At 42.7% G+C, this 23,738-nt stretch overlaps 1 protein-coding gene across 2 annotated transcripts in view; it reads right to left on the bottom strand.

Annotated features, from left to right (window-relative positions):
• Window positions 1-435: 435 nt before the first annotated feature.
• mcoln1a (mucolipin TRP cation channel 1a) overlaps window positions 436-23,738 on the bottom strand; it is an 80,147-nt gene continuing 56,844 nt past the window's right edge. The window contains exons 9-14 of one of the 2 annotated variants that reach the window (XM_072248414.1): window positions 21,996-22,145; window positions 16,966-17,067; window positions 14,048-14,170; window positions 12,214-12,420; window positions 7,797-7,927; window positions 436-2,765 (exon numbers count right to left, since the gene is read on the bottom strand). In XM_072248414.1, coding sequence (XP_072104515.1) covers window positions 2,729-2,765; window positions 7,797-7,927; window positions 12,214-12,420; window positions 14,048-14,170; window positions 16,966-17,067; window positions 21,996-22,145 — 750 coding nt within the window. In that variant the 3' untranslated portion in view covers window positions 436-2,728. Of the gene's footprint in view, window positions 2,766-7,796; window positions 7,928-12,207; window positions 12,421-14,047; window positions 14,171-16,965; window positions 17,068-21,995; window positions 22,146-23,738 lie in introns of both variants that reach the window. The other variant, XM_072248412.1, reaches the window with a different exon arrangement.

Consider the following 23,738-nt stretch of genomic DNA (forward strand, 5'->3'; position numbering starts at 1 on the left):
ATCTACATGGCACGGCACTTGTTAGTGAAGACCAACCCAAAGAGGAGCATTGAGCTACTACACACCCTTATCCATGTTATTGTATCGTTCTTGGGGGCTCATGCAGTGACCTTTGGGACACTTCACTAATTAAATTATGGAAATCAAAATGTATCTGCCACTCCCTCTTATCCATTATTTCATCTTCAAACAATTCCAGAAAGTTTCACAACCATTCTGTTTCATAAAACCATGTTAAACCTATAGCTCAAAGTTCTGAGTAAGCTTGCTATCAAAGTATGAAAAACCACCCCAACAGAGAACACAACCAATGTAGAAAAGACAACTATAGTTTTCTAAATGCCCTATTACACCCAAACTTCACCTCCCACTATTGATAACAATGAACCAAGAACAAAGGCTACAATAAAAAGACAAACAAGGTAAAAACACAAGCATTGATTTATTAGTTGTGCATCCAGTAAATCAAAGCATAATTTAGCAAATTGTTGCATTAGCCTTCAATTTCTGGATTTTTGAACAACAGAGAGAACACACATAACCATAAGACTGCAGTTCCAATGCAACCTGTAGAGTTCTCCAGACTATTCAAACCTGAGATGTTTTTTCAGAATAAGGCATCAAAACTTTAGATTTCCAGAATGATTCATATTGAGAAAGTTCCCTCGACACAATTTATCACTTGTACATGAAAATCGGCTATCAAAAATATGGCAAGAGAGACACTCATATCAAACAGAACTGTGCTTAAAACATCAGAACCACAACTGAGGGGTGAGATATGGACTGATTGATTCCCCATCATGAGACACAGTCAAACGAGGGCTTAATGAATCTTCCCAGTCTCTGGACCCCCTGTCACTTAATGACCATTTATGACAAGTATTTTTACTCCTTTTGCTGGATAAGAGACCAGAATGTGTTTGAGTCACTGCAGGCCTCATTGTTTGCAATGTGTGCTGCCACTGTTGTAATGTAGAAAACAGTACCCACAACTGTATAACTGTGGTGGGTTGTGTGAGGAGAAGCTGTTGTCAGTGACAAAAGGTACAACCTGGAAGGGGGTGTTGAAGGGGAGGGTGCAGAGCAGGTAAATGGAAGGTTGTAGAGAGGTGAGGGAAAGGTATAGAGGAGGGAAGGGTGAGGGGCAGTTAGGCCAATGTCTTTAACATTGTTCAGCACCCCCCCTTATTTTCTGTCTGACCCCTTTCCGTGCATCCTATTGGTTGTAAGAACTCCAGGCTTTGAAGCTACAGTCAAAGCCTCACACCACAATGCAAGTACTGAACAGACTGTAATCAGACTAAAACATCAGGAGGAGTTAAATATTCCTTTAAAACAATTTTTTTGTTTAAAAAAGGTAAATGAAATTTTCAGCAACTTCATTATCACTGGGGGCACATTCACAAGTACCAGCTGAAGAGAGCTCTGTTGCAACCAAACCGTTAGTTAAAACCTTTGATTAAAAGAGAAGGACCTTTTTCCTGAAAACTGCGGCAGTGCCAAAGTAAGAGCACCCGGGCACAGCGTCAAAACCGGGTAATGACAGGCTAAGAGAGTGGAAGGATGAAAAACCTTATTTGATGACACTGTCCCAACCAACCAGAATGAAAATGATTAGATTATACACTCACCAGGAATGCCAGAGACCACATGGGTATAAACAATGGGGATTACTTTAGCTCACTTGAGGAGAACGAGGGTGAAGTAGGGGTGAACTAGGGGTTTGTGGAGGCTGGAACAGACTGTGTGCAGTTTGCTGTAGGGTAATATTTTTGGTAGTTCACAAGTTCTGCCCCACACACTATTGATTGGATAACCAGAGGAACAGATCCTGAAGGCAGCTAACAAACTGCTTTTATCAAAGTATTATTTACAGCTTGCACAATAAAACTGTGGGACATTCCACTCAACATCTAAACTTCTGGGTTATTAAATCAACAGGCAAACACCACCACACCTTCAGCTCTCTTCACTTCTGGCCTTGGGATACAATGCAAAACATTCATCAGTTTGACACTGGGACTAAAGGTTACATTTTAAGAAAATACACACAAGTTTATACTTGCTTGAATTTAGGTCTAAGTTATGGGTTTTATGGAACCAGGTGAGTAAACCAAACTCAGATGCAAATCAGCTAGTGTTTGAACAGTAGATGATGCTACGTATTTTGCATTCAGACCATTAAACTCAGATCACTACCAGTCTCCAGTTTAGTTTTCTCCCATTTGCCGATTCGCTGATCCAGTTCATTGACACAGCTGAAAGCAAGAAAACAGCCAGCAAAGGAAACACGGAACCCCAGCTGTGTCATACACACATTCTCCAGTGAATCAGGACATCATTGAGAGCTCCTGTCATGATTCTAGCCCATGCAATGATTGGGAGTACTGGCTCTTATTGTGCTTGAGTACTGTTAGAAATGAAGTGGAAAGGTGCCAGGAAGACTTCAATGTCTCCAGTTCAACTTCAAGATCATGAACATGATTGTCTCTCAAGTAGTGTTCCCATCAAACCAATATATACACAAAATATCTAGTGGTCCCCAGTACAATAAATATATCTGTCATTTTATGTGACATTTGATCCCAGCACATAAAGCTCCTTCATGGAGACGTCCCTGGTATCACCACAAAGCAGCCAGGTCATGGTCTTCCCAACATTCAGCGCCTGCTTGTAAGCTTTTAATTCTAATGACAGCCAGAATCACAAGTAGCATCTATTGGGGTCAGTTTACCGAGAGGGTCTCTTCATAGGTCGTCACTCTGTGGGGGAGATGGATCTGGATTAGATTTTGCTGAACAACAATTCAGAGAACAATGTGATGCCTCTCATACCATCTCATCCACCTCTACACTGAGGTGAATCATAGGGACCTTCCAAGAATGGAATGGATGCAGACACACTGACATGGAATGCATTCTAAGTTTAACCATTCTACCTGGCCATTTAACAGGTCGTTCTTTGTTAATGCCATTCAGGAGGGACAGAGCTAGGCTCAGATCCAACATTAATTAACACCATCTCATGGAACAGAATACTAATACACACAAAACCTCATAAGATATAGGAGCAGAATTGTGCCATTTGGTCCTCCGAGTCTACTCCACCATTCCATCCTGGCTGATTTATTATCCCTTCAACGTCATTCTCCTTTAACCTTTTGACATCCTGATTAATCAAGACCTCACAAACTCCGCCTTAAATGTACCCAATGACTTGTCCTCCACAGTCGTCTGTGGCAATGAATTTCACAGATTTGCCATCCTTTGGCTAAAGAATTTTTTTTCCTCATCTGTTCTAAATAGACACCCCTTTATTCTGAGTTTGTGCCCTCTGGTCCTGGACTCCCTGACCATCAGAAGCATCCTCTCTACATTCATTCTATCTAGGCCTTTCAATATATAATAGGTTTCAATGAGATTCCACCCCCATTCTTCTAAACTCCAGATAGTACAGGCCCAGAACTATCAAACGCTCCTTATCTTAACCTTTTCTTCCTGGGATCATTCTCGTGAACCTCCTCTAGACCCTCCAAGGCCAGCACATCTTTTCTTAGACAAGGGGCCCAAAACTGCTCACAATACTCTGAGGAGTTTGATCAATGCCATACGAAGCCTCATCATTACATCCTTGCTTTTGTATTCTAGTCCCACCAAAATGATGCTAACATTGCACTTGCCTCACTCATCACCAACTCAACTTGGAAATTAACCTCGAAGGAATCCTGCACAGGAACTCCGCAAGTCCATTTGCACGTTTTCTAAATTGCCTTCTGTTGGTTTTTAAAAAGCTCCCCAATCCTCTACCTTCCACCAAATTTTGCTGTATTATATGCCTGCTCTTTCGCTTTTATGCCATCTTTGACACCTCCTGTCAGCCACGGTTGCCTCATCCTTCCCTTTAGAATACTACTTCATCTTTGGGATGCATTTTTCCTGCAACTTCTGAATTGTTCCCAGAACGTCCAGCCATTGCTGTTCTGCTGTCATCTCTGCTAATTACCCTTGCAATCAACTTTGGTCAGCTCCTCTTTCATGCCTCTGTAATTCCCTTTACTCTTCTGCAATACTGATACATCCAATTTTAGCTTGTCCTTCTCAAACTGCAGGGCAAATTCTATCATATTATGGTCACTGTCTCCTAAAAGTTCCTTTACTTTAAGCTCTCTAATCAAATCTGGGTCAAAACATCACACCCGGTCCAGAAATGTCATTCCCCAGTGAGTTCAAGCACAAGCTGCTCTAAAAAGCCATCTTGTAGGCATTCTACAAATTCCCTCTCTTGGGATCCAGCACAAACCTGATTTTCCCCAATGTAACTGCATACTAAAATCCATGATTATTGTATTACCTTATTTACATGACTTTTCTACCTCCTATTATAAAATGTACCCCACATCCTGGCTACTGTTTGCAGACCTATATACAACTCTCATTAGGGTCTTTTTTTTTTTTTTTTAAAAAAACTCTTACACTCTTAACTCTACCCACAACTATTCTGCATCTTCTGATCCTACATCACCTCTAAGGATTTGATTTCTTTTTTTTTTAAACCGATAACATCACCCCACCTCCTCTGCCTACCTGCCTTTTGAAACAAGGTGTATCCTCGGATGTTAAGCTCTCAATTTATGATCCTCCTTCAGTCACAACTCAGAAATGCCTACAACATCAGACTGTGTGGATTTAAATATAACACCTGTAGTACTGTAGTCATCACCCTTCTTGATTTTGGCCCCCTGTTAAGACTTAACTCATCCCACTGACTCCAATTTTCCTTTATCATCTGCCTGGCTTTCCTCACAGTCTCACTACGCACTGCATCTAGTTGTATACCAACACCAACACTGGCTGAGAAAGCTACATGAGAGAAGTCCATCCATCATTCCCTCCTGTAGGACGGCATTCAAAGACTTAAGACTTTCCCCACCACATGGGCACAGTGGGCCTGGGATCAAACTCACCCAGTCACCACCAGGTAAATCAGGTAGAGACACATAGGAATCTTCACCCCCACCTCTACACATGGGCACAATGGCTGGAGTATAACCTACAACAATGTGTATTTCCTCAGCCTCCAGGACAATACAACAAGAGATAGCACAACAGGGAGAGGAATGGAGACAGGGAACCAGAAGATGAGAGCTGTTCATGGTGGTCCAATGAGCATGCTAAAATGGGGCAGAGGACAAAACTCAGAAAGGCAGCTGATGTAAGCAGTGAGGAGCAAAGGATGAGCTGAAGTCCTAAAGTAACAATGGGACGAGGCTGTGGAGCCCAAAATTAGGTTGAGAAGATGGAAATCACTAAGTGCAAAACAAGAAAACCAGTCAGGCCCGAGAGACAGAATCCCCTGGAATAGAGGCTCGGGAACGCAGTGACACCAGTTCAATCCTCCATGAAGTCCAAGCCCCTCCACTCAACAGTTCAAGTATGACCCTGTCACACTACAGCTGGGGCTGGCCAAAAAGAGGTCTCCATCCCCTGGTAGGTTCATCAGGAACCACTGCCATCAAGTGGTGCCAAGCAAACCACATGGGTGGGAAAAGTATGTTACCAAAAAGGAACAGCTTGATAGAAAGGGGCAATGGAAAGAAGGTAACGACAACCCCAGATGCTGCAAGTCTGAGGTAGAAACAAAATACTGGAAACACTTGGCCAGCCAGACAGCATCTATGGAAGGAGACAGAATTAACATTAAGTACATTGATTAGGTCTGAGAAAAGTCCTCAGACTTGAAATGGTAACCCTATTCATTTCTATACAGTCTGCCTTACTTGCCAAGTGCATTCATCATTTCCCCTTTCTACCTGTGCAAGGGGTGCTTGACCATAAGACATAGGATCATAACTAGACCATTCTGCCTATTGAGTCTGTTCCAACATTCAATCATGGCTAGTTTATTTCCCCTCTCAAATTTAATTCTTCTGTCTCCTCCTCATAACCTTTGATGCTGCTACTAATCAAGAATCTCTGCTTTAAATATACCAAATGAATTGGCCTCCACTGCCATCTGTGGCAATGAATTCCACAGTTTCACTCTTCTGGCCAAAGAAATTCCTCATCTCTGTTCTAAAGGGACATCCTTCTATTCGGAGGTTGGGCCCTCTGGTCCTAGACTCTTCCACTAATGCAAAACATTGTCTCTTAAATCCTCTCTACCTAGACCTTTCAATATTCAGAAGGTTTCAATGAGATTACCCGCCTTCATTCTTCTAAAACTCCAGCAAATATAGGCCCAAAACCATCAAATGTCCCTCATATGTTAACCCTTTCATTCCCAGGATCAGTCTCCTAAACTTCCTCTGGATACTCTCCACTCCAGCAATCTTTTCTTAAATATGCGGCCCAAGACTGCTCACAATACTTCAAATGTGGTCTAACCAATGCCCCATAAAGCCTCAGCATTACATCCTTGCTTTTATATTTGAGTCCTCTGGAAATTAATGCTAACATTGCATTCCCTTCCTTACCACTGACTCAATCTGTAAGTTAATCTTTAGGGAATCTTGCTCTAGGATTCCCAAGTCTCTTTGCATCTGATTTCTGAATTTGCTCTGTTTAGAAAATGATCTATGCCTTCTTTCCTTCTGCCAAAGTGCATGACCCTACACTTCCCTATACTGTATTCCATCTGTCCAAGTCCTTCTGCAGACTCCCTAATTTCTCAACACCACCTGCCCCTCCACCTATCTGGACTGTGCACCTGTGGACTCAGCTTAGCGTATCAGGGTTTTTTGTTTTTTTTTTTTTTTTTTTTTTTTAAAAAAGAGTGGAGAGGCATAACATGACCAGCAGAGATATTGAAAAGCAAAGTAGAGATATCAGAAGTTAACAGACAAGAAAGGAAACAACACTGCAGAAAGATGACCTTCATTTTCTGTGTTGAAATAGAGGGATGGAAGACTGATGACACCTACGGGGATGAGAATTGATCTCTGAATCACTGGCCTCGGACAGCGTAGAACAGATTCCACTGGTTGATAGCGGAGTCAACTGAGGGTTAAATTATGAGGACAGGTTACAGTTTAACCTTGTATCCCCATGAGTATGGAAGAGGTTTTCACATTTCTGTAAGGTACAGGAAACTACTTCAGCAGAGATTCCGTGCTGGCTGACATTCCTGTTCCAACTTTTCCTGCAGCCTGCTTTCCCATGTTCCTGTCAACCTCCCTCAAATTCTACACACTAGACAACTTACAGCAGTCAATCAACCCATGAACCCACACATCTCTGGGACGTGCAAGGACCAGAACACCCAAGGATAGCCCACGTGGTCCCAGAGAGGATGTGCGAGTGCCACACAGACAGCACCCGAGGTCAGGACTGACACTGGAGCTGAGCAGCAACATACCTGACCACTGTGTGGCTTTAGTGAGGGAGTCCAGGTTGATAGAAAGGGCTTGTATCATGGTCTCTGGGGGCTTTGCTATTGGTGGAGGTTGATGGTTTTGCTGGAGCAAATGGGGCAGGGAGAAGGGGGAGGGTTGATTTGTGTGCAAGGGAGGAACGGTGTTTTGGAGCTCTAACGTTTTCTGTCATTCATACTTTGGGGCTTCTGTTTCGTGGACGTCTGTGAAGATTAAGGATTTCAGGTGTCTACCGATACATTCTCTTATATTAATTGAACCACTGATATTAAAAGGTGACCTCCCTACATGCCCACCTTGCATCCAGTGTCCCTGCTGTGATCAGACAACAGGTACATGGGTAATGTTCCTGGCTCCGCAGCACCCCTTGCTGAGGTTGGGCTGAATTTTGAAGCCGAATGGAGTTCTTTAAGTCCCACCTTACCTGTCACAGCAACAGAAAAAGGAGCAGACAGAGCTGTCCACCTCACGGAATTTGCCTGAGTTCGGAGCATCTGTACACTCAGCGATAAACTCGCGAAGCTCGATGGGACGGACCCCGCTGATCCCGTGGTGCTGGAATGGAGAAATTACAGAGATAACAACTAAACACATTGGACATAAGAAACACACAAGATACTAGAATTGGCCTCTTTCAGGAACGAGGTCAGACTGTAGTCACACTTGGCTTTCCCTTAACACTCTGATGTGCAGGGAGTTCTCCACCTTGTTGCCCCTTCACCATCAGTAACACTGATGACCTGACCACTGGCATGTGTCTACCTACTAGTTCCTGGTTTCACTGCACGAGTAAACTTCGCAGACTAGCGATCAGAACACCAGACCATCCTTCGCCTCTGGCCCTGACACTGACCTTTTCAATTTGGTCCGTCATTTAAATCAGCCAAACAGCAGGTTGTTCCTCGCTCTCAGAAGCGGCCCCACCACTTCAATATATTCTTGGGCCTGCGACCCACCACCTCAATTTGATTTGTACCCAACCTTTTAAATCTGGCCTGACACTTAAATCGAGCAAACCCCAGCTTGTTCATTGCTCTAGGACCCGGGCCGCCCTGCCTTGACTCAGTTCTGCTTTGAATCACCTCCAAGTCTGCTCCAGCCGCCAAACATTGGCTTGTCCCCTGCACTCTGGCCTAGCCCCTTTCATCTTGATTCAGCCCATACATGCCATAGTGTAAACATCATGCATCTTCTAGACTTCATTTCACACCGCAAAAATGCCATGTTATACAGGTAGTTCAAAAGCTCAACTCTGAAAGGGAAGCTACATCTTATTCGAGAAAAAGTGTGATTAACAAAGAAACTAGTTGTTTTGTTTGCTGCCAGCAAGTCATCGCTATGCTTCACTAGCGTCATCTTAAATTGGAAATATCTATTATTATATTACCTACTGTACTACTCATCTCTGCTGAGCGTCAGTCAGCCACAGCAGCTCTGATCTGTTTTCCCCGATAGTTAATCATCCCTCAGGAGTACCCAAAGGGGTACACACTGCTGAGGGAAAAGGCCACAGGGGAACCCTGCATTATCTGCTTGCTCCTTCTTTTCCTGCTAGTCATCTATCTGCTGCTTGAACCTTAGGCGTGACTAAAACTTGTCAATTATGTTCTCATCATAAGACCATAACATCCTTGATGATTCCAAGTATATTCAACTCCAGTCCAGCTTTGGTTTCTTGATGTGGTCAGCCATAACTGGAGCTGGGTGTATTTCATACAAATGAAATAAATGGGAGATAGTGGCAATGTACCTGATCTCCCACATTCTACAGGAGCATACCAATGTCCAGTTACTCTAATTTTAGCAACGTTACCTGCATGCACTTGTTCCTCTGCCAAATCCTCAGCACTTGTAGCTCAAACACAGCCACTCCAAAATCACTACTCCACTAGATTCTGCTTCCCTTTCACAACTGCAAAATGCCTTCTAGAACACTACTGGTTCTTCCCCTCCACTACGAAGGCCAGACCAGATCTTTACACACACAGTTGTAATTTATAGTTTTTATTGCTGTACTGCCGCAAAACAACAAATTCCGTGACACATGCCAGTGATATTAAACCAGATTCTAATGTCAGAATCTTTTTTTCTAATAAATTCCTTGTCATAACATTACCCCGTTGTCCTTCTTGGGTTAAAGGCATTTAGGAGCACATTTATTGTATTGCATTCAATTCCAAACTTTGTATTGGATAGATGTGTATTTGGTGAGGGTGCAGAGGTTTAACAGGATGCTTCCTTTATTGGAGATGTGCTACAGGCTCTGTACTCTGGAGCAATGAAGGCTGAGAGGGAAGATTGGATAAAATTATGCAAGACATAGATAGGTTAGACAGTCATCTTTTTTGCAGAATTGAAACATCTAATACTAGAGGCCATGTATTTAAAGTGGGGGGGGCACAAGTATATTAAAAAAAAATGTGCAAGGCATGTTTTCTTTATTTCTATACAGAGTCGTGGGAGCTTGAAATGTTCGGCCGGGATGGGGAGGAGGGTGGGTGGAAGAAGCAGACAGCACAGGAGCATTTAAGGGACTGTTAGCTCTGATAGGCAGAGAATGAAGTGATATGGTCAACAGGTGGGGAGGGAGGGTTTAGCTTAAGCAGGAGCCATTGGATTAATTAGTTTTCATGTGCTCAAAGGCCTGTGCTGTGCTGTTCTTTGTTCTATACTATAGTTGTTCTGCTCCTGTCACTTGACACCTCACCCAGAGTAAATGAAACATTAAAAATCTGTCAGGGCCCCAGCAATACCTTCCGACCCCACAGCAGACTAGGGCACATCGCACAAGGTCTGGGATGTGTCAAACTTCAACTCTCGGTCTTCAACAATTCAGCTTTTATTTTGCCCACCACTATCCCTGAACACCTCAACTACAATATTTTTGTCCTTTATGAATACCTTCAAGAAGCATAATGTTAGACTTCACCCACATCCAGACTCCACACTCCCAAATCCAGAGAAGGTTCAATTCCCAAAACATTCACATGCTCCACTTGACATTCTTTGTTTCATAAACCAGATCCCATAACCTTCCTCCATAATCAAACACAAATTCACAGCCTGATGTTCACAGTTCCCCAGAGTTGAGACATATGTTGCAACTTCACAAAATACTGGTTAGACCACACTTGTGTGCTGCCCTGGTCGCCTCACTGTAGGAAGAATGTAACTGCACTGGAGATTGCAGATGAGATTCACCAGGATGCAGACTACATAAGAGGACTTTAGCTAAGGACAGAGATCAGATAGGCTGAGCATGTTTCGCCTGGAATGAAAGGTGACCACATAGAATTACAGTGGATTTCAGTTAATTGGGGCAGCCACTTAGGCTACATCCACACTAGACCAGATAATTTTGAAAACGCCGGTTTTGAGTAAAAACGACAGTAAAAACGAGCACAGTCCCAAGCAGAAGCAGAAAAAGCATTGTTGTGTTGTTGTCATGACAATGTTTTTAAATCTCTCCGTTTACCCTGCCCACACTACAACACGAAACAATCATTTTCAAATTTACACTCTGGAGAGTGTTTTCGAAAATCTCCGTTTTCAGGAGATGAAAACGCCGTTTCAGTGTGGACGGAAGGTCAAAATGAAGAGAAAAAGCTTCGTTTTCAAAATTATCCAGCGTAGTGTGAACATAGCGTAAGTTAAGAAAAGTATTCAAGAACAAAAGCAAATTGAGAAAATAGCCAATATTTCCAACATTTATTTGCTAATTAGCACAGGAGACAGTTGCCAAACAGTTTCTAACTACTGCCATTAGTGTGCACTTGTGTGTCTGTTAGACACTGCATTAAATAGCAAACAGCTTTAAATAGCGTCAATTGCATATATTTGTCCTTAAAAGCAGTGATTTTTGTCTCTAAATAGTTGGCGAGTAATAAGCAGCAAGACAATTCAGATATATTTTGCAATGGTTTCAGCTGTTCAGGCTTGGAGATGCCAGAGTGAAAATGAAACAATTACACAACTTCAGCAAGTTAGGAACTCCGAAGAATTCCAAGGTATTGACAATTATCCTGTATGTTACAATGATAATGAAGATTTGGTAGATGCAATTGTTGAAAGCACTGTTTGAAGGCAGTGCTGTAGTAGTTTTGGTAATGTTCTAATTTGCTCTGCATTTCATTTAAATACTTAACTTGTTACTTAGTTAAATGGTAGTTGATCTTTTTACATCACTTTTTAACTATTTCCATGAAACCTGGGGCAGCTGCTTAATTGGGCCAGAATGTACTGGTCTGGATGTGTCCCAATTAACCACTGTACGCAAGATTATGAGAGACGTAGATGGGTTAACAGTAAAAATCCCTCCCCTCTCCCACGTAGAAGTATTAAAAACAAGAGGTCATAGGTTTAAGGTGAGGGAAAGGAATTTGGAAAGGGAATCTGGGGTGATTGATATTTGGAATGCAGAGTTAGAGGTAGTAGACATAATCAGTATGTTTAGGGGACGTGTAGATAGGCACTTTACTGGACAAAGAATAGAAGCATAGAGACTTGATAAGAGCAAATGGGATTAGTGTAGAAGTCTGGTACACTAGCAAGCAGGCCAGTATGGGCATGGTGGGCTGAGGGCCAGGCCAGGCATGGGCTAAGCGGAACTGAGTGCACTTTATGACCCAATGACTCCTCCTTCATTGGGTGACAAATAATTATCCAGTGAATTCCCTTACTTCCCCTTCAGTAATTCTTTTTCTTTGCTCTTTATACCAATTACCAACTCTGCTTCATTAGGCCTGATCCACTGTCAGCATCTCCACCCTCCAATTTACCCTCAGCATTTTTCAGACTCAAAGACATCTGACCCATTTGCACTCAAATGTACTTACACGAACCTTTATGGCTTCATAAGAACCAGTGATGAGGGCAATGAAGAGACTGAGAACCATGTAGATGAAAAGGCTGATGAAGCTGTACAGGTAGATCTGGCTGAACAACCAAACCAGTATACTCTTCTGCTGCATATGGGAGAATGTCACGAACATGTCATCCCCGTTGATGAGTGAAAACAAACAATCGGACACCATCGAGAGTGTTCGAAACTGCAATACAATGGAGACAAACATTACGTGGTTCCTCAGACCACTCCTGCCTCCCGCATGGCAGCACTCTACTGAAACACCAACCCATTAGCCTGCCTCTTACATTGTCACTCCCACAAAGCCACATGCATTGAAAGCAAGACAGACCTTGTTTACCCAGAGGAGCTTTAACCCAAACCGACAAGAGCCAAGATCAGTTTAGTGCAGCCAAACGCTTCCTTGCACACTCAAGTGGAATGGCAGAAAACTAAGAGGAGGTTGCAAGGAGCAGAGAATGGAAGGCTGGTTTGCAGCAGTGAATGAGTGAGTAATGGAAAGGTTAAAGATAGAGGAGGAATGCAGGAGGGAGTTGTGGAGTTATCAGATGGAGGTATTGCCTTTAGTTTCCCTGTACACTTCACATTCAGAGCTAATGTTTCACACTGTCGTTTTGAACAACATTGGTTTTGTAACCTGAATTAGTCTGTGATCAGGGTTTTCATGGACAGAGACGGTTGTTTCCCACCTAAAATATAACCCCATTCAATGAAAGCTGTATTCAAAGTTTACCCATACCCCCTTTCTAAGTATTGAAATGGTGTCTGGTTACCAGAATGCGAATGAATTGTGTCTCTGCACCCTATTTATCAGCTGACCAAGTACAGGCAAGAGAAACAGAAGCTTGTTTGCTCGGACCAGGGACATGAGAAGTAGGTGGAAAACTTAGCTGGTCTCCGAGCAATTAGGAAGCTGCAGATCAACTTGATTATGTAGTGGGCTTTTGCCATGTTAAACTAAGACCTCAGATCCATCAAAAACACTGCAGACTGAGGTGATCAGTCAGTAGCAAAGGTTAGTAGGCAGCTGCAGTGAGGGGTCACCACAGGTTGCAGAAAATGAGGAGACGAAAGGACAGAGTAAATGCTGCAAGCACTCAGTTCAGTTAGCATCTGTGGTAAGAGAAACAAGGATAACATTTCAGGTAAAGAACTGCTTTCCTCCCCAGAGACGTTGCCTGACCTGCTGAGTCTCCCAATATTTTCTGATTTTATTCCAAATTTACAGTATGTTTTTTTTTAAACTGCCCTAGAATACTACATCTTCAACTGCTACATTAAGGTTACTGTAATATGTCAACCCAAATTCAAGGTATTCCATCCCAAAATAAGAAACCCTGGTTTGCAGTCATTTATTGAAAGCCCTTCGTCAGGATCTCTGTACAGTGGTGGTGAGTTAACTACCAGCACATTGAACATGCAGTACGCAGGGATAGACACTTGTTAATTCAATCAGCTTCAGAAATGTAACAAAGTTTCTAAGATTTATTCTGACATTAAGTCAAAGCCTCTGTGTTCGTGTTCTCTCCCTCTCTCCCCCTCCCCCCCGCTACCTCTCTACCTCTGGTGCACAAGTCCTCTGTTCAATCAGACGCAGAGAAGTGTTCTTGATCCCCTGGTTAACATTTGCACTCAACTAGTCCCAATGAAATTAATTAGCCAGTCATTTATTACACCATCAAAACAAACAAGCTGCCAGAATAGCTATCACCACGGCATTGGCTGTAGAGAGAACTGAGAGTTCCAAGTCGAAAAAGGCAGGATACTTCCAGTCCTGACCTTATTAGGATGACAGGATTATCCCAACATACCTTCTCATGATAAGGACCCAGCACTATCCAGCCACAGAAACAGTAACCCATATAGATCACAGCAACACAACAGCAGAATCTGATCACATTCGGGAAAGCTGCTCGGAGAGTCACAATGAGGATCTGTAGGAAGACAGATACTTCAGTTACCTGAGAACAAAGCTGCAATGTAACACACAGGGCTTCACATGATCACACTCTCACACACGGGTGGTGAGGCTTGATGGAAAATAAGCTCAGCGAGACCTTACTGAACCACAAACATGGGTCGGAAAGGCATCTTAGGGAATCTTTGAAGACAGAGCTGTGAAGTCTTGGAACACTCAGGAAATGATACTCGGCCAGAGGATAGAGGCTGTACCAGGGATAAAGATAAATGAGGGTAAGGTTCACAGAAAACTACATATAATGAATAAATGATGAATAAAACTCCTCTCTGGCTTCGATTAGAACCAATGTTTTGATGAGAAACTCCACTATCTTCTTCAGGAATGATGCCTGGGCATGTCTAGTCTGGTGGTGTGTATATATACACCTTTCGTCCTCATTGGATAGTCCTCATCCAAACAGGTTTCTACTCTCCTTACCTTGTTCACAATCGAATTCCAGTGCTTACTTAGAGTGAGACCTTCGTCCTTGTTAAATTTCTTTTACTCCAGTTTTATTTTAATGGCTTCCTTTACCAGGCGATCCCAAAAGCTATTGGCACGACACAGTGGTGTTTTCCCAGAGTATGTGACAAATAAAGTCTTCTTGGGCTTCCAGCCGGGTACAGGTATCAATTATAAATGATGTTTCTATGACAAACTCCACTCTCTTCAGTAATGATGCCTGGGCATGTCTAGTCCAGTGGTAGTCCCTGTAGTTCATCCTGCGTGGTTAGTCATCCTATCCAGTTTCTGCTCTCCCACCTTGTTTATAATTGAATTCCAATTTTTACCTGGAGTGAGACCTTCACCTTTGTTAAACTTCTTTTCCTCTAGTTTTATTCCTTTCCCAGGCGGTCCCAAAGCCAATGGTGTGGCACAGTAGTTTTGTGTTGTCGCAGTCAATCCTACAGCCATTGTGAATACAGTGTTCTGCTACCACTGTTTTCTCCAGGTAACCCAAACGGATACACCTCCTGTGCTCCTTCATGTGGGTTTCCACTGTGCATCCCGTCTGGCTGATATATGCTGCTCCTCGTTCACAGGAAATCCTGTAAACGCCAGCCAACCTGAGCACCAGGTCATCCACAAACCCATGAGGAAACTTGAGTCACAGCTTATGTGGGACAAAGATGACCAGGGACTCAGATCAGCTGGCAGAACACTGTATTCACAATGGCCATAGGATTCACTTTGACAACACAAAACTACTGTGCCACACCATTGGCTTTGGGAACGCCTGGGAAAGCAAGCCATTGAAATAAAACTAGAAGAAAAGAATTTTAACAAAGGTGAAGGTCTCACTCCAAGTTAAAAACTGGAATTCAATTGTAAACAAGGTTGGAGAGCAGAAACTGGACAGGGGTATAAATACCCAGGCATCATTACTGAAGAAAGCGGAGTTTGTCATTGAAACATCAGTTATAATTGATACCTATACCCGGCTGGAAGCCCAAGAAGACTTTACCGGTCACATACTCTGGGAAAGCACTAGACCCTTTCTTCACATGGAGATGGCTTGGATCCCCAAATGTTAAAGGATGATTCAGTTGAGTGTAGGATAACTGAAAAGTGTGTTTTTTTGAGCAGATGGAAACTATTTACACTCTGTGCAGCAAGACTAGGGCAAGCAATAACATCAGAATGGAGTCCAAGTTGCCCAGGGGTGGTAACAGGAACTATTTTTCCCCACAAAAAGGAGGGTCAAAATTCTTTAAATCTCTTCTTCCAAATACTGTTGAGTCTAGGGCGGGTGGGAAAGGGTGGTTGGGGTGAGGATACATACATAAAATTTCAAGTCCAAGTTTTACAAGTAGATGCAGTTAAGATACAGATTCGAAGGCAGAGCTTAGGAGGACGATGGCGCCTAACAGCAATTCTTTTGCTTGCATCTTCAGAAATAGCTTTATTTCTATCTTTAATATCTCTATTTTTCCCTTTCAGGGTTCTTTTGAAGACCTTGTCCTGGAGTTACACGCTGACTTTGGTTCTTTGTGGAAATGGGACCCGCTCTTGGGGTCTCACAACTGGCCGCTATTCAATATGCCAAGGACACGGCCTAGCACACGAGCGCGCCTTCAGGGTTCCGGGATTTCATGGCTTTGGAGGTGGACAGATTCGAGATTGGTGCCGCCACAGAAAACTGGTGTGTCGTGGGAGATGGAAGATCGAAAGCTGCTGGCTATGTGCCCCGAGTTCTTTGGACACAGAGCTCAGAAGAAGCGTGGCAACAGACTTTTAAGACCGTAAATCAGCGAGTTGTTTGTTATGTCTCCCCTCTTGCTGTGAAACGGAGACACCTCTTTTTCCCTTATTAGGCAGAGACAGTGCCTTCAGTATGTTGAATACCGGGTGAACGGGTAGTCTTTGGGGTGCTGCTAGCCTGTGTCTTTATGGATGCTTTGCTGCATGCTTGAGTGCTCAGTGGGGGGGGGGGTGCCATTGCTTTTTTGCTGGTGGGGGGAGGGGTTCATTGCTTTGGTGCTGCTTGTGCATGGAGGGGAGCTGGGGGTGCTTTGGGGTTCTAACTTTTAACTGTCATTCTTTCTTTGGGGCACTCCTCTGTTTTCGTGGATGCGAAGAAAAAGAATTTCAGGATGTATATTGTATACATTTCTCTGACAATAAATGTACCCAATGAACCATGGATTTATTACATCGCAGATGAGGTTTCAGTAACTGTCTTAGCACAGATATCTTGAACACCACAGTACAATCTTTATGTTCTTTGATAGTGAAGGCTTTGATTTCACTCATATTGCTCTTACTTACATTGTATTTCTGAAAGAAACTCAAATAGCGAATCACTCCAACCCAAACTAACAGAGTTGAGGTCCCTAGTAGAATACTGCACAGGTCATAGGATGCAAAGTTCTGAAAACAAAAACAAACCATTTGGATTAAACACAATGCTGATGAGGTTTACTATACAGATACTCCTGACATTTCACTGGCTCACATTGTAAACCTTTAAAGTCATCTGTACTAAATATTCCAGTACACTATTAGGGAAAAGGCTGATTTTTTTGCTCCAATATTCTAGTCATTATTTATCCCTTGCTCAGCACCTAGAAAGTCATTACTTGGCTGTTATTAACACCTACAACAAATAAGTGTTTCCATGTTAAAGCTGCCACTTCAAATTGCCTTTAAAGCACAGTGGCCGTTTTAATGCAAGTTTGGAAGGTGCTATAGAAATGCACCATTAAGCAAGCCTGACTTGCTTTCAGTAATGAGTAATTGGTACTCAGTCTTCTGAAAGTGTTTATTCTTATTATGTTGCTTGGCTGAAACATACTACACTACTATTGAAGCACCAAGCAAACTCAATTACAGTTCTCCGCAATGCTGCTGGCAAGTATTGATCATTAAGGACCCCAAACACCCAGGTCATGCTCTCGTCTCGCTGTTGCAATCAGGTGGTACAGGAGCCTCAGGACTCACACCTCCAGGTTATTACCCCTCAGCCATCAGGCTCTTGAACCAGATGGGTAATTTCACTCAACATCACTTGTCCCATCACTAAACTGTTCCCACAACCTATGGACCCACTTTCAAGGACTTTTCCTCATGTTCTTGATATTTATTGCTTAATTATTTAGTATTGTTTCTTATTTTTGTAAAAAAAAATAAAACAATATGTTTTTTATGATTGTTGTCTTTTGCACTTTGGGTTGCCATCTGTCCTGTTGGGTGTAGTTTTTCCATTGACTTGTGTCTCTTGTATTTACCATGATTGTCCATACGAAAATGAATCTCAGGATTACATATGGTGACAGTTGACCTCCGATATTAAACTTACTTTGAACTTTGTTAATTCATGCTAGAGATCCAGCCACCAAGCCAACTGATATGCTTGAGATGAGGATATGCTGATAGGCACCTCTAATCAAAGCCTCACTGGTGGCAGAGGATGGAAATGAAACTGTCTTTCAGGAGGGTGAACACTAGCAAAGCAGCAGGCCCCAATGGAGTACTTGGCAAGGCTTTTTAAACTTGGGCTAACCAACTGGCTGGGGTATTCAAAGATGTTTTCAATCACTCATTGGTGCAGTCATGAGTTTCCACCTGTTTCAAAAGGGCAACAATTATACCAGCGCCCAAGAGCAAGGTGAGCTGCCTGAATAGCTATTGTCCAGCAGCACTCATGTCTACGGTGATTAAATGCTTTGTGGTTAGTCATGGCTACAATGGACTCCTGCCTCAGTAAGAACCTGGACCCCCTGCAATTCGCCTATCACCACAATAAGTCTATGGCAGACACAATCTCAATGGCTCTCCACACAGCCTTGGAACATCCGGACAATACAAATACCTATGTCAGGATGCTGTTTATTGACAATAGCTCAGTGTTCCTACACCATCATTCCCACAGTCCTGATCAAAAAGCAATAGAACCTGGGCCTCTGTACCTCCCTCTGCCAGAACACCCGTGACTGTAGGGCTAGGCATAGCCCAAATGTCATCTTTAAATTTGCTGATGATACAACCATTGTTGGCAGAATCTCAAAAGGTGATAAGACCATACAGGAATGAGATATACCAACTAGCTGAGTGGTGTCCTAGCAACGACTTTACACTCAACATCAGCACGACCAAAGAGCTGACTTCAGAAAGGGTAGAATGCAGGAACACAAACCAATCCACATGGAGGGATCAGAAGTAGAGAGAGTGAGCAGTTTCAACTTCCTGGGTGTCAATATCTCTGAGGACTTAAATTTGTCGCAACATATTAATGCAGCTATAAAAGCAGCAAGACAGTGGCTATATTTCATTAGGCCTTTCAGGAGATTTGGTTTGTCATATAAAACAATTGAAAACTTCTGCAGATGTACCTTGGAGAGCATTCTGACTGGCTGCATCACCATCTGGCATGGGAGAGTGGGAGCTACTGCACGGGATTGAAGTAAGTTACAGAAAGTTGTAAAATTAGTCAGCTCCATCGTGGGCACTAACATCTATAGTAACCAAGGAGAGGTGCCTCAGGAAGGCAGCGGCCATCATTAAGGATCTCCACCATCCAAGACATGCCATCTTCTCATTGTTACTGTCAGGAAGGAGATACATAAGCCTGAAGGCCCGCACTGAATGACTCAGGAACAGCTTCTTCCCCTCTGATCATCTGATTTTTTAAATGGAGCATAAACACTACCTCACTACTTTAAAAAAAAAAATTCTGTTTTTGAACTCCTTAACAAATTATTTAACGCGCGCACACACACACACAACACAGAAACTGAAAAGTTCATCTCTGTGCGACAGGAGAACCCACATCATAAAACAATAGTCTGTTTTATTATTTTGTACATTATTGCACATTGGTAAATTATTGTCTGTATTATTCTGTACTTTATTAGTTAAGTCATAGTTATTAGTTAAGTCTGCACATTATTAAGTACGGTTTTAGATGTTGCTGCTGTAAAAAAATAATTTTCCACTCGGGAACAATAAAGTACTTATTATATATACATATTTAATCACATACATATAAACACATACACACACATACATATATACACATTTACTGTAATTCAGTTTTTTTTTCTCTGTTTTCATTGTACTGCTGCCGCAAAGTTAACAAATTTCACAACATTTGCCAGTGATATTAAACCCAACTCTGATTCTGTATTTTGGATGCAGCTAAACGAGTGCCTTGTATTACACCTGTCTTTCACTGAGTTACACACTGACATAATAGTGCAACATTCCAGCAGGTGGCACTATCAACAGTACTACCAGTTCAGGGGTGGCCGAGCCTCGGGCTGGGGTCAGGCGTGGGCCGGGGTTGGACCGAGCTCAGGCCGGGTGCAGATGGAACAACTGCCATTCAAACAGCAAAACTTTGAAGTCCATCAAGCTACATGAAACTGCTAGATAATAGATTGAAAAGAAACTATTTTCTATCTACCAACAAGTAGGAAGTTGAAAGTACATTTATTATCAAAGTACATATAATACATACAGCTTTGTTTCCTTACAGGCAACCACAAAACAAAGAAAACTATTTTTAACAAAAAGACCAAACAGCCAATGTGTAAAAAAAACAAGAACAAATCGTCCCAACAATAGAAGGTAAACAAATAACATGCAGAACCAAAGTTAAAGAAAGTGAGTTCACAGCCAGGAGCCCATTAGTTGCAGGCCGCAGCCTCAGTTCAGCATAAGACAAGTAAACCTCACTGAGCAGTGAGCTGAATACCAGACCATGCCCGGCCTCCGGCCTGACAGACCTTTTCAATCTGGCCCAGCACTGAAATCAACCAAACCTCAACTCATTCCTTGTTCTCGGACCTGGGCACTGCCACTTTGACACTGTCTTGAGCCTCGAGCCCACTACCTTGATTTTGTGTATACCCAACCTTTCCAATGTGGCCCAATGCTTAAATCATAAAAACATTGGCTCATTCTTAGCTCTCAGGCCTGGGCGCTGCCACCTCAAATCTGTCTCACCTCACCACCGATCTGCCATTTCAAACCTGATCTAGGACCGCTCCAGCAGTGGCCATTCATTGGCTCGTTCCTCAGTCTCCCCACAGGCCCCGCTGCTTCAATTCAGCCTGTACACACCACATCACAAACGTTCTGCATCTTCAAGACTTCAACTCACAACAGATTGTAAAGGCAGTTCAAAAGCTCAGCTCCAAAAGGGAAGTTATAGGCTATCGACTACTGTGATGGTTTTCCAGAAAAAGTGTGATTAATAAAGTAGTCAGTAGTTTTACTTACTGCCTGTAAGTCATCACTGTGTTTCACCAGTGCCATCTCAAACAGCGGCCATGAAATTAGCAGACAACTGTAAAAGCCCACCTGGTTTCTGCCAGTCACCAGGGAAGGAAAGCTGCTGCCGTGCCCTCACTAAGTATACAGGTATCTGCAGGTCCACAGTAACTCTGAACTGTCACACCACTCAATTCATGACAAGGGCAATTAACACAGGTCCTGTCAGCCCCTGTGGGAATCTCATGCAGGTGTACAAACCTCACACTAAAATGGAGTTTGTCCTTTGTTCTAATTATGTTTTCTTTAAAAATTGTGTGTAATGTTTGTTTTTCTTGTGAAAGCACCTCTACTTCCTTCGGAGTTTGCAAAGATTTGGCATAGCATTTAAAACTGTTGGTAAACTTCTACGGATGGGAATGGTGAGAATACTGACTGGTTGCATCACAGCATGGTATGGAAATACCAATGCCCTTGAACAGAAATTGCTACAAAACATAGTGGATATGGCTCAGTCCATCACAGGTAAAGCCCTCCCCACCACTGAGCACATCTACACAGAGCTCTGTCACAGGAAAGCAGCATCACCAGGGACCACATCACCCAAGTCATGTTCTCTTCTTGCTGTTGTCATCAGGAAGATGACACAGGAGCCTCAGTACTCTCACCACCAGGTTCAGGACCACTTATTACCCCTTCAAACATCATGCTCCTGAACCAGAGGGGATAACTTCCCTCATCTCATTACTGAACTATTCCCACAATCTGGGGACTCACTTTCAAGGACTCTTCATCCCATGCTCTCAATATTTATTGCTTTTGTTTTTGCAGTTTGCCATCTTTTGCACATTGGCTGTTAATGCTGTTGGGTGCAGTCTTTCATTAATTCTGTTATAGTCATTGGATTTACTGTGTATACCCACAAGAAAACAAATCTCAGGGTTGTGCATGGTAACATATGTAATCTGATAATAAATTTACTTTGAATTTAAATCATTTACTGAGGATAAATAGCATGCCTTTCTGCACTGAATGAAGTCACGAGCTCAATAATATGCAGCATGAAATGATACGGCTTCCCATACCTTGGTCTCAATTCCTATCTTCATGATCGTACCCACAAAGGTGAGCACATCACTGATAATCAGCAGAACGTACCAACCATTGATAAACTCCAAGCGAGTGGTGCAGGACACATCCTTTTTGTGCTTCAGCTGGAAAAATTCCCTAAATTGCTGGATTAAAAGAAAAGAGGTTTAATGAATCCTTCAACATCCACAGTTTTAAATCTCTGGGCACCTCAGACTCACTGCCAATCTACGGTGACAGATATATACTGTACAGTGCTGCTGGAGTGGGTGAGGAAACAGTAGACATGCCAAGGGAGATGTTAACGTCTCAGGTCCTCAGCTGAGCACACACTTATTGCTACAGAACACTCCTGTTGTACAGAGAATTAACAATGAGACCATTGATAGGTCTGGAGAGAGAATCAAAGTCTTTTGCCCAGGATGAAAATGTCAAATACTGAAGGGGAAAGTTTAGGGATGATTTACAAGGCCAATTATTTTTATCTATGGAGAACAGTAGGTGTTTGGAATGGACTGCAAGGGAAGTGATAGAAGCAAACACAATACTAACGTTTAAGCAGCATCCAGATGGGTCCTGGAACAGACAGGAAAGGGAGGGATTTACAGCAGGCAGATCAGATTAGGTAAAATTAGCATCATGGTCAGTATAAACCTCGCGCGTGTAGGCCTGCCCCTGTACTGTTTTACATTCTTATCTGAGGGCTAAAGTTGGTTGGAGACTCAAACACCCATTGCCCTGTGTGAAATGGATCCAGTAACTGAATGTGAATGACAGCCACACTTTGCGGAGCACTGAAGGGATTGTTTTAGAGCTATACTTGATAGCTCTAAATCAGGTCATCAAAAACCAGACTCAGGGACTGCCCACCAACCTTAGCATGGCCTCACTGATAAAATACAAAGTTTAACTGTTAATTTTGCTATTCCCAGTATTTCTTCACCATAGCCCTTTATAATTCAAGGAAGACGTGTGTTTTTGTTATTCTAATTCTCTTTCAATAAAGACCAATACTTCTTGCATTCCCAGTTCTCAGCTTTCAGTTATTTCTGTTGAATGGCATCTGGATCCCTCTCAACACAAATGTCTAGCAATCTCAGAAAATGCATCTGTAGAGAATGAAACAGCTGCTGTTTTAACTGGGAAAAGAGGGAAACCAAATTTCAGACACCCATCAACTCAATTAGATCTCACCCTATCAAGAGAAAATCCAATTGTGTTCTATCCTTCACAGCTTTCTGTCCCTGGAACCCAACTTGTCTCTTTCCTGGGGCATGAAGAGGCCCTGATCTGAAATGACTGCTTCTGTTCCCACCAAAACTGCCTGAGTAGCTGAGCACTTCCAACCCTTTGCTTCAGATTTCTAACATCTACCAATTATTTTAATTTTCATTTATAGTGCATAACATCATCTTCCCATTATGTTCCATCTGACACGTCCTTAACCATTCACCAAGCCTAGTATATAAATAGGCCCATACTCCTATCAAGTTTTGTACCAGCAGCAAACCAAATGCTTCACCTAAACTATAGCTACTGACAATGAACACAGATGGAGCCACATCACCAGTCTCTTTGACGCACCATGGGTAACAGTTTAAACCCAGAAATGACCTGTTTATTCCACTGCATCCAGCTGACCAATTCACAATTCCTGTCAGTATTTCTGCAGAGAACATTCTGATTGCTTCCATCACCACCTGATATGGAGCAGCCAAAGCACACGATTGTAAGAGGCT

This window comes from Mobula birostris, chromosome 32, assembly GCF_030028105.1.
Source record: "Mobula birostris isolate sMobBir1 chromosome 32, sMobBir1.hap1, whole genome shotgun sequence".
NCBI classification, from domain to species: domain Eukaryota; kingdom Metazoa; phylum Chordata; class Chondrichthyes; order Myliobatiformes; family Myliobatidae; genus Mobula; species Mobula birostris.